This window comes from Rhinoraja longicauda, chromosome 8 (genome assembly GCF_053455715.1).
Source record: "Rhinoraja longicauda isolate Sanriku21f chromosome 8, sRhiLon1.1, whole genome shotgun sequence".
Classification (NCBI taxonomy): Eukaryota; Metazoa; Chordata; class Chondrichthyes; order Rajiformes; family Arhynchobatidae; genus Rhinoraja; species Rhinoraja longicauda.
In genome coordinates this window covers 8285389-8297400 of record NC_135960.1, presented here as the reverse complement: position 1 = coordinate 8297400, position 12012 = coordinate 8285389, and the positions used below count along the sequence as shown (strand labels likewise).

General features: G+C 45.9%; 1 protein-coding gene across 1 annotated transcript in view; it reads left to right on the top strand.

Moving 5' to 3' along the window:
- Positions 1–12012, top strand: part of LOC144595736 (contactin-associated protein-like 5) — a 970382-nt gene that overhangs the window by 510499 nt on the left and 447871 nt on the right. The window contains 1 exon segment of the mRNA XM_078403311.1: positions 10226–10369. Coding sequence (XP_078259437.1) covers positions 10226–10369 — 144 coding nt within the window.

Here is a 12012-nt window from a genome sequence, read left to right as displayed (position 1 = left end):
GTACCCCGTTCCTGCCTTCTCCCCATACCCCCTGACTCCGCTATCCTTGAGAGTTCTATCTAGCTCTCTCTTCAATGCATTCAGAGAATTGGCCTCCACTGCCTTCTGATTTCCACAGATTCACAACTCTCTGACTGAAAAAGTTTTTCCTCATCTCAGTTCTAAATGGCCTACCCCTTATTCTTAAACTGTGGCCCCTTGTTCTGGACTCCCCGAACATTGGGAACATGTTTCCTTCCTCTAACGTGTCCAATCCCTTAATAATCTTATACGATTCGATAAGATCTCCTCTCGTCCTTCTAAATTCCAGTGTATACAAGCCTAGTCGCTCCAGTCTTTCAACATATGACAGTCCCGCCATTCCGGTTTCTATGTTTCTATTTTGTGTCCGTCTTTAGATTAGAGAGTATTAGCTATCAGGAGAAGTTGGACAAACCTGGATTGTTTTCTCTGGAGCATCGGACGTTGAGGGGTGACTTGATGGAAGGATATAATATTATCAGAGACAAGGTTTTTCCCCCCCCCAGAATGGAAATATCAAATACTAGTGGGAGTAGCTTGACGGTCAGAGAGGCAAAGTTTAAGTAGATGTGTGGAGCAAGTGTTTTACACAGAGAGTGGTGGGTAACTGCAACATGTTGATAGTGGTGGTGGTGGAAGCAGGCTTGATAAAGGCATTTAAGAGGCTTGTGGATAGATGCATGGATAGACAATAGGCAATAGGTGGAGGAGGAGCCCATTCAGCCCTTCGAGCCAGCACCGCCATTCAATGTGATCATGGCTGATCATTCTCAATCAGTACCCCGTTCCTGCCTTCTCCCCATACCCCCTGACTCCGCTATCCTTCGGAGCTCTATCTAGCTCCCTCTTGAATGCATTCAGAGAATTGGCCTCCACTGCCTTCTGAGGCAGAGAATTCCACAGATTCACAACTCTCTGACTGAATTTTTTTTTTCCTCATCTCAGTTCTAAATGGCCTACCCCTTATTCTTAAATTGTGGCCCCTTGTTCTGGACTCCCCCAACATTGGGAACATGTTTCCTGCCTCTAACGTGTCCAACCCCTTAATAATCTTATACGTTTCGATAAGATCTCCTCTCGTCCTTCTAAATTCCAGTGTGTACAAGCCTAGTCGCTCCAGTCTTTCAACATATGATAGTCCCGCCATTCCGGGAATTAACCTAGTAAACCTACGCTGCACGGATATGCAGGGAATGGAGGGAAATGGACCTTGTGCAAGCTTATTGAACTTGGCATCATGTTCAGCATGGACATTGTGGGCTGAAGGGCCTGTACCTGTCCTGTACTGCGCCTAACCCAACAAAGTCGTCTTGTTGAAGGAATGAAGTGCAGATGGTGGTTCATAACCAAAGATGGTCACAAAAAGCTGGAGCAACTCAGCGGGACAGGCAGCATCTCTGGAGAGAGGCAGTGGGTGACGTTTCGAGTTGAGTTGAGACCCTTCTCTTCAAGTAGTCTTGTTGAGTCTCATTGGCTGCAACTAATTTTCACCTAGCCCACAGCTAATAATGGCCTGTTTCTGTTATCGTCGTTACTTTTTTGTATACCTTTAATTCATCTCAAGTCAAGTCAAGTCAATTTTATTTGTATAGCATATTTAAAAACGACCCACGTTGACCAAAGTGCTGTACATCAGCACTCTCCATATCTCTCCATATCACCGTCTATATCCCTTATTTCCTTTACCCCTGACCCTCTGTCTGAGGAAGGGTCTCGACCCGAAACGTCACCCATTCCTTTTCTCCGCAGATGCTGTCTGACCCGCTGAGTCACTCCAGCTTCTTTTGCCTATCTTCTGCACCGCACTCTGTTCCATGTGCTTTAGTTCATGCAGGATATGATCTGTTAACCAATATCTGTCAAATTAATGAATTAACAAATTTCCATCATGGGGCGATTTGAGGCGCCGAAGAATACTGTACACACATCAGCTCTTTCCTTTTTAAATTCATATTGATTGCAGGGTTAAAGAGAAATCTCTGTAACCACAGAAGTAACCTCTGGTGGTATGTCATCTGTAAATGACAAACAAACTCAGTGGGTACAATATTAACAAGGAAAACAAAAGTATTTCTTTATGCTCTATGACTGAACCGTTTTCATTGATTTATAGCATGGATATATATATGGTTGAGACTACATTAAAAATAGAGAATATGAGCTTCAGAGTAATGAGAATCTGTTACAATTAGACAGTCGCATGTAAATTCAATAAACCTAATCAACGGGTAAATGAGAACAACAAATATTTTTGCTTCTGAATAACAGTAAAGGCTTCAATTGATCCAATTTGCATTTGCAAATTATATAGTAGGCATAACATACAATAAACATCGCTGAAGAGAATGCAATTTACATTCACAAGAGGAGGAGAATTGCTCTGTTTCTGGAGGAACTCAACAGCATGTTGAACAAGGATCTCGACCCGAAACGTCACCCGTCCCGCCTATCCAGAGGTGCTGCCTGTCCCGCCAAGACACTCCAGCATTTTGTGTCTATCTTCGGTGTAAACCAGCATCTGCAGTTCCTTCCTGCACATGAGGTCAAGCAGCACCTGTGGAGGGAATAGGCAGATGATGTTTATTCCCTCCCCTAGATGCTGCCTGACCCATTGAGTTTCCCCGAGTACTTTGTTCTTTTCCTCATGATTCCAGAATCTGCAGTCTCTTGCGCAGGTTTATTCAATTTCTGTTCTTGTTTTACATGTTTCCACAAAATCCTTCAAGTCCGCTGGCAGAATAAGCCGAACAAAGTCAGCGTCCGCCGCTCACATGTGTCAAGTTCCCAGAATTGGGGCTCGAGTTTTGGGGCTTGAGTTTAGTATAGTTTAGAGATACAGCGTAGAAATAGGCCCTTCGGCCCATTGAGTCCGCAGGCACGGGTTGCTGAATGTGGGTGATCAGCCATGATCACAATGAATGGCGGTGCTGGCTCGAAGGGCCAAATGGCCTCCTCCTGCAGCTTTTTCTATGTTTCTATGCTAAAGTTATGAGAGGCATAGATAGGGTAGACAGTTAGAACCTTTTTCCCAGGGTTGAAAGTCTGACACTCAAGGGCAAAGCTATAAGGTGAAAGGGAGAAAGTTTAATGGAGATGTGCATTGCCAGGGGTTTTTGCATTACCAGGGGTAGTGGCCGAGGCAGTCACGACAGTGCCGTTTATTTCATATTTATTTTTTCATATTTCAAATACAGATACAGCGCGGAAACAGGCCTTTTCGGCCCACCAAGTCCGCACCGCCCAGCGATCCCCGCACATTAACACTATCCTACACCCACGAGGGACAATTTTTACATTTACCCAGTCAGTTAACCTACAAACCTGTACGTCTTTGGAGTGTGGGAGGAAACCGAAGATCTCGGAGAAAACCCACGTAGGTCACGGGGAGAACGTACAAACTCCTTACAGTGCAGCACCCGTAGTCAGGATCGAACCTGAGTCTCCGGCGCTGCATTCGCTGTCAAGCAGCAACTCTACCGTTGCGCCACCGTGATACTAGACCAAGAGGACCCGTTGGGCCCAAACCTCTCCTGCATTGGTGCAGCACCCACTCCTCCCCCCCCTCCCCCCCTCCCCCCTCCCCCCTCCCCCCTCTCCCTCCCCCCTCTCCCTCCCCCCTCCCCCCTCCCCCCTCCCTCCTCCCCCTCTGGTTCTCCCTCACACTCCAACGACATACAGGCTTGTAGGTTGATTGTCTGGGCATAGGTGAAATTGTCCCTAGTGTGTTGGACAGTGTTAATGTGCAGGGATCGCTGGTCGGTACGGACTCGGTGGGCCGAAGGGCCCGTTTGTGCGCTGTAGCTCGAAACTAAACTAAGTACAGCATTTGTTGGGCAGGACACGCTGGGCAGTTGGTTACTAATTATAATCAGTGTGGGTATTAAGAATAAGTGGTGTCATCTTGCAACGCGGAACCATTGTGCCAAATTAAATTAACTCACTATCATTTGGGGGTTAATTTAATCTGGCATCATGATTAGCAGAGACGTCATGAGCTCAAGGGCCAGCTTCCTGTGCTGTACTGTTCTTTAGACTTTGGAGATACAGCGCGGAAACGCACCCTTCGGCCCACCGAGCCCACGCTGACCAGCGATTACCCCATTCACTAGCACTATCCTACACACTTGGGACAATTTACTATTATTTACTGAAGCCAATTAACCTACAAACCTGTAGGTCTTTGGATGTGGGAGGGAACTGGAGCGACTGTAGATAACCCACACAGGTCACGGGGATAACGTACAAACTCCGTACAGACAGCACCCGTAGTCAGGATCGAACCCGGGTCTCTGACGTTGTGAGGCAGGAACTCTACCCCCAGCGCCACCGTGCCATCATAATCATCTACCGTCGACTCCATCTGCACGGGAAAGTATCTAACGTAATCGTGGAGATGCAAGGAACTGCAGTTGCTGGTTAGCGAAAAAAAGACGCAAAGTGGTGGAGCAACTCAACGGGCCAGGCATCATCTCTGAAGAAGAGACCCGGCCCGAAACCTCACCTATCCCATATTCTCCAGAGATGCAGCCTGACCTGCTGAGTTATTTCGGCACTTTGTGTCTTAATATAATCAAGGATCCTTTTCACCCCAGCCATTCCTTCTTCTCCACCTAGCAGAAGGTACAAAAGCTTGAAAGCATGTACCGCAAGATTCAGAAACATTTTCTTCCTTATTATTATCAGACTACTGAATAATTAGGTTATAAGGTCATAAGTGAGAGGAGGATAATTAGGCCATTTGGCCATCAAGTCTACTCCGCCTTTCAATCATGGCTGATCTATCTCTCCCTCCTAACCCCATTCTCCTGCCTTCTCCCCACAGACCCTGACACCCGTACCAATCAAGAATCTATCTGTCTCTGCCTTAAAAATATCCATTGATTTGGCCTCCACAGCCCTCTGCAGCAAATAATTCTACAGTTCTCCCATTTGCCCATAAGCCAGAGTGTAGTCCCAACCTTCCAGCCTACCTCATTTCAGACTCTGCACTTTGATTTACCTGCACTTTGTCTGTAACTTTAATGCCATGTAGTTGAGGCATTATATTCTGCACTCTGGTATTTTTATCTTTGTTGTACATGCGTATGACTTGCTTGTTCTCGTGCCTAGTATTATTTGATTTGACTGGAGATCACACAAACAAAAGCTTTTCATTGTATCTCAGTACATGTAACAATAAACCAACATCAAATCCCAAATGAATAGCTCTGAGGAAGAGTGAAAACGCAACAGGAATTGGGATACTGAATGGTCTGAACTTGGTCCATTATTTTTCAAATTATTCATAAGATTTCAAATGAAAGAGCCAAGAGTGTTTTATTGTCATACTTGACCAAGTTGGGCCCAAACCTCTCCTGCATTGGTCCTCCCCCCCTCCCCCCTCCCCTCTCTCCTCAACCCCCACCCCCCTCCCCTCTCCCTTCTCCCCCACTCCACCCTTTCCCCCTCCCTCCCTCCTCCCCTCCCCTCCTTTTAAACTTAAAAATGTGAATAACTTTTAAAATATAACGCCAATTTCAATAAAACTACTTGCATTATGGTCTCTCCCGAATGGAGACGCGACCTTTATTTCTGTGTCGTGTCTCCGTTCCTGCTGCGGCCTACCACCGGCCATGCACCTGGGACCACCTGGGGCTCTGGTTCGCAGAGCCCGCGGCCCGGACTCACCACCTGCGACGCTGGCTGCCTTCGGATGCTGCGGGAGCGGCTGCGACTCGTCTCCGGAGGCTCCGGCGCGGGCCGCGTGGACGTCGGAAGCCCGCAGCCCCCTGGGTGGGGGCCGACATCGGGAGCTCCGGCAGCGGCAGCGTCTTCGCCCGCCCCGAATCGCGGGGCTTGGGTCGGCCCGCCGCGGACCTTTCACCGTCCGGCGCGGCCTAAAATAGGCCGCGGGGTTTTCTCCGCCCGGTGGGGGCTTCAATGTCGGGAGCCCCGACCGCCCCGACGTGGCAACTCCAACAGCCTGACCGCAGGAGAAGACGGCATGGAAGAGAAAAGACATTCTGGCCTTCCATCACAGTGAGAAGGTGACTGGAGGAGACTCACTGTGATGGATGTTTCTTTTTTGTTTGGTGTTAGTTTATGATTGTATGTGTTATTGCATTTTTATTGATTATTCTTATTGGTCTTATTGTTGAACTGCGGGTAATTTTTCATTTCACTACACATTTATGTGTATGTGACAAATAAACGACTATTGACTATTGATTATTGACCAAGTGAACCTGTTGGGCCCAAACCTCTCCTGCATTGGTCCTCCCCCCTCCCCTCTCTCCTCAACCCCCACCCCCCTCCCCTCTCCCTTCTCCCCCACTCCACCCTTCCCCCCTCCCTCCTCCCCTCCCCCTCCCCTCCTTTTAAACTTAAAAATATGAATAACTTAAAAAATATAACACCGATTTCAATAAAACTACTTGCATTATCACTAAAGTGACAATGGTGAGTAAGGCGGGCCTAAAATTGTCGCGCTATCGTATACCGTTTTTGCTGAAGTTCAGTCACAAACAAGATAACAAACGAGAGTTTTAGTATGTAGATGTCCCAGATAGAACAATGAAATCCTTATTTCCAGCAGCGTAACGGAATATATAAATACAGTACACTGCAAACAACATGATAAACGCAAAACAAAAGTTCAGTGTGTTTATATATACACACATACTCACATGTACATACAAATATTGTGTTGGAAAAAAACTGCAGATGCCGGTTAAAATCGAAGGTAGACACAAAATGCTGGAGTAACTCAGCAGGTCAGGCAGCATCTCTGGAGAGAAGGAATGGTGACATTTCAGGTCGAGACCCTTCTTCAGACTGATGTCAGGGGAGGGGGCGGGACAAAGATTGTACATGTATCTATATATACATGCACACACGCACACAGACGCATACATACCATATAACCATATAACCATATAACAATTACAGCACGGAAACAGGCCCGTTCGGCCCTACCAGTCCACATGTGTACGTTTATACGTACACATAAAAAACAAACAAGCATTATTAGTGCTATAATAACAATAATTGTCAATGTAGTTCAGAGTATCTTTGAAGGTGAGAGTCACAGAGTGATGCAGTGTGGAAACAGGCCCTTCGGCCCAACTTGCTCACACTGGACAACATGTCCCTGCTACACTAGTCCCACCTGCCAGCATTTGGTCCATAATCCCTCCGCACCTGTCCTATCCATGTACCTGTCTAACTGCTTCTTAAACGACGGGATAGTCCCTGCCTCAACTACCTCCTCTGGGCAGCTTGTTCCATACACCCACCACCCATTGTGTGAAAAAGTTACCCCTCAGATTGCTGTTAAATAAGGTTGTAGTGTTCGATAGCCAAACGGCTGCAGGGAAAAGAAAGAAAGTTAAGTTAAATTATTGTGGACTAATTCCGTAATTAGGGGAAAATGAAATCTAAATTTAACACTGCGAAATGTGAGATGGTTGATTAACCCTGGTTCCAGTGACATGCGCGTTAGCCCTCCTTCATTCAGCCACGACATTATATTATATATATATAACTACCTCTAAAGAGCCAGGCACGCATGATGTTGATTTGCTTTGACAAGTTTATTGAAATATAATGAAGTTATTTGCTTTGGATCTGGGTCAGACACATATTTCCTCTGGGTCCCTCAAACATTTAGATTTATCGAGGACACTTTCAATGATAGGAAATTCAATAGAGAGTTGAATTGAATAGTTGAGACTGTGACAGTGGATGGCATATTTGTGAGTAATTTGATTCATGAAGTATTGATAGTGCATGCAGAATATTAGAGATGAGTTTGATGATAGAGCGCAGGACATGTTTAATGCACTATGTCAAAATGATTTCTTATTATCAGGCGATATACACACTGGGCATTCTCTTTGGGCTTGCTCTTCACAGTGTGGGATCTAGTTCTTTATTGCACTTCTGTGTGGTTGAGATGTATATTAAAAAACTTTGCATTACACAACTTGAAATGGGACTGTCATATGAGGAAAGATTGAAAAGACTATGCTTATATTCACTGGAGTTTAGAAGGATGGGAGGGGATCTTATAAAGACATATAAAATCATGTCTGAAGAAGGGTCTCGACCCGAAACGTCACCCATTCCTTCTCTCCCGAGATGCTGCCTGACCTGCTGAGTTACTCCAGCATTTTGTGAATAAATCGATTTGTACCAGCATCTGCAGTTATTTTCTTATACATATAAAATCATAACAGGACTAGATAAGCTAGATGCAGGAGAAATGTTCCCAATGTTGGGGGAGTCCAGAACCAGGGGACACAGTCTAAGAATAAAGGGGAGGCCATTTAAACCTGAGGTGAGAAGAAACTTTTTCACCCAGAGAGTTGTGAATTTGTGGAATTTCCTGCCACAGAAGGAAGTGGAGGCAAATTCACTGGACCAATTTAAAAGAGATTTAGATAGAGGTCTAGGGGCTAGCAGAATCAAGGGATATGGGGAGAAGGCAGGCACAGGTTACTGATTGTGGATGATCAGCCATGATCACAATGAATGGCGGTGCTGCCTCAAAGGGCCAAATGGCCTCCTGCAACACCTATTTTCTATGTTTCTATGTTTCTAAAATGTTGCCTGTCCATGTTTTACTGAGATGTTGCCCGACTCGCTCAGCTACTCCAGCATTCTGTCTTCTCTGGAATCTTCAAATCGATTGATGTAATGGAAAATGTTGATAAACCTGCTGTAGTTAATGCAAATATATTGATTATAAAGAGCTTTTAAGATAGACCTTTGCCAAATGCCTTCTAGTAGGATCAGATTAAGTTGTTTTTAAAAGTGTGCATAAAACAAATTAAGTTGAAATTTGAAGGTGAACCCACGACAAGGTGAATGATGAAAGCCATCCTGATCTCTGGTATGGTGCGTGTGTGTGTGTGTGTGTGGAGTTTGTGTGTTCTCTCAGTAACAGCATGACGTGGCTCTAGTTTCCCATCACACTCCAAAAATGTGCAGGTTGGTCGGGTCATTGGTAGCGGTGGCACAGCGGTAGAGTTGCTGCCTTACTGCGCCAGGGAACCAGGTTCAATCCTGACTACCAGTGCTCTCTGTACGGAATTTGTACGTTCTCCCCGTGACCTGCGTGGGTTTTCTCCGGGTGCTCCGGTTTTCTCCCACACTCCAAACACATACAGGTTTGCAGGTTAATTGGCTTGGTGTAATTGTAAATTGTCCCTGATGAGTGTGGGACAGTGTTAGCGTGTGGGGATTGCTGGTCGGCACGGACTCGGTGGGCCGAAGGCGTATTTCTGCACTGCATCTCTAAACTAAAACTAAATTGCCCCAAGTGTACATGCTGCTAATTTCGTCACACTGAGTGTGTAATATATGGTGGGGCCGAGATGGCAGCCCCTCGCCTATAGTCAATCTGTCATTTTGTCCTTTTTTTGTTATTTTTGGTGAGTTTTAAAAGTCTGTGTAAATGTTCTCTGGTTTGTTTTATGTGGGGGGAGGGGGTCGGGGGAAACCTTTTTTTTTCAATCTCTTACCTTGCCGGAGATGCGATTGCTTTCCGGATCGTATCTCCGGTCGCTCTGCGGCCTAACATTCCGGAACTGGAGGCTTTGCCTTGAATTGACTTTGAGCCCCCGCTCAAAGTCTGATTACCGTGCGATCCCTTGACTGGGATCGACATTCCAACCGCGGCCTGCGGACTTTAACATCGCGGAGCTCGCAGTCTCGGGTTGAGACCGGTCGGGAGCTCCAAAAGCCGCACGAGGTTCGATAGCCCCGACCCGGGGTAGACCGCCTGGAGCTGAGATCCCCCCTCCCCCCCGATGCAGGAGCTTGATCGCCCCGATGAGGAAGGCCAGCCGCCGGCTACAAGAGTCAAGATCGTCCCGTCAACGGAAGGCTAGAGGCCCCCGACTGCTGGAGGACAAAGAAGGGAGAGATTGAACTTTTTTTTCGCCTTCCATCACAGTGAGGAATGCAGAGGAGTCACTGTGGTGGATGTCCGTGTTAAAATGCATTTTGTGTGTCCTGTTGCTTTTTATTGTTATAAATGTATGGCAAATAAAGTTTCTCGTAAGTTGCAAAACATACTTGGCTAATAAAGTATTATTGTGAGTGATTGTGATATATGGTTTGGTTAATGACCTGAAGACTTGAAAAAGCTAGGGAATGGTTTATTTATTCTCATCAAGTGACTTCATAACCTTTTTCATTCTTTTGTTTTTTTGATCTAAAGCTCAGCTTTGGAGGGATTCCAGTTCCAGGCAAGTCGGTGACATTCCTGAGGAAGAATTTCCACGGCTGCATTGAAAATCTCTACTACAATGGAGTGAATATTATTGATCTCGCCAAGAGACGCAAACCTCAAATACATGTGGTGGTAAGGAACTTGTTCGATTCAGCTGTGAGAAGCAATGTATATCTATGGGGAAGAAATTAATATCATGATGAAACCAAATTATAGCCAAGCACACATTGGCACAAAGTGCTGTGGTAACACAACGGGTCAGGCAGCATCTCAGGAGAACATGGATAGTTGACATTTTGAGTCAGAACCTTTCTTCAGACTGGAGAACTCCAGAAGAAGGGTCACACCTGAAACGTCACCTGTCCATGTTCTCCAGAGATGGTGCCTGTCCCCGCTGAGTCACTCCACCGTTTTGTGTCTATCTTCGGTTTAAACCAGTATCTGCAATTCCTTCTGACACGTGCTGCCTGACCCATTGAGTTGCTCCAGCACATTGTGTCCTTTTGTGTTAACAAGTGTCTGCAGCTCCTTCTTTCTCCATAATTGGCACCTTTTGATGGAAAACTGGTGCACTTCAATCTAAATCAAAAATTGAAGATGCTGAAAATGCTGGAAAATGGGAATAAAAATAGGGAATTTTGGATATACTCAGCTGGTCAAGCAGCAAGTGGTGAGGGAAATGATGCTTTAAGTCAATGGCCTTCCCTCAGCGTTGGGAAAAGTTAAGGATAAAACAAATTTTTAGATGCATTGATAATGTAGACAGTCAGAACCTGGAAGAGATAGGACAGACAGACATTTTTTTCCCCCCCCAGGTCATTTCATAAGGGATAGGAGTAGAATTAGGCCATTCGGCCCATCAAGTCAACTCTGCCATTCAATCATGGCTGATCTATCCCTCCCTCCTGACCACATTCTCCTGCCATCTCCCCGTAACCTGTGACACCCGTACTAATCAAGGGTGGAAATGTCAAAGATTAGAGGGCATAGCTTTGAGGTGAGAGGAGCAAAAATTATTAATGGGTTGGACACGTTAGAGACAGGAAACATGTTCCCAATGTTGGGGGAGTCCAGAAGCAGGGGCCACAGTTTAAGAATAAGGAGTAGGCCATTTAGAACGGAGATGAGGAAAAACTTTTTCAGTCAGAGAGTTGTAAATCTGTGGAATTCTCTGCATCAGACTGAAGAAGGGACTCGACCTGAAACGTCACCCATTCCTTCTCTGCTGAGATGCTGCCTGACCTGCTGAGTTACTCGAGCATTTTGTGAATAAATACCTTCGATTTGTACCAGCATCTGCAGAAGACTTTAGAAGGGTCTCGACTCGAAACCTGCACGCGTTTTCTTCGGTTTTCTCCCAACTCACATTCCAAAGACCTACAGTTTTGCAGGTTAATTGGCTTGATGTATGTATGTGTAGGATAGTGTTGATGTGCGGGGATCACCTGTCGGCGCGGACTCGATGGGCCGAAGGGCCTGCTTCCGCACTGTATGTCTAATCTAACTGTCCTACACACACACGAGGGACAGTTTACACATACACCAAGCCAATTAACCTACAAACCTCAGTCTGAAGAAGGGTCTCGACCCGAAATGTCACCCATTCCTTCTCTCCCGAGATGCTGCCTGACCGGCTGAGTTACTCGAGCATTTTGTGAATAAATACCTTCGATTTGTATCAGCATCTGCAGTTATTTTCTTATACTTCTTCAGACTGATGTCAGGGGGGGCGGGACAAAGGAAGGATATAGGTGGAGACAGGAAGATAGAGGGAG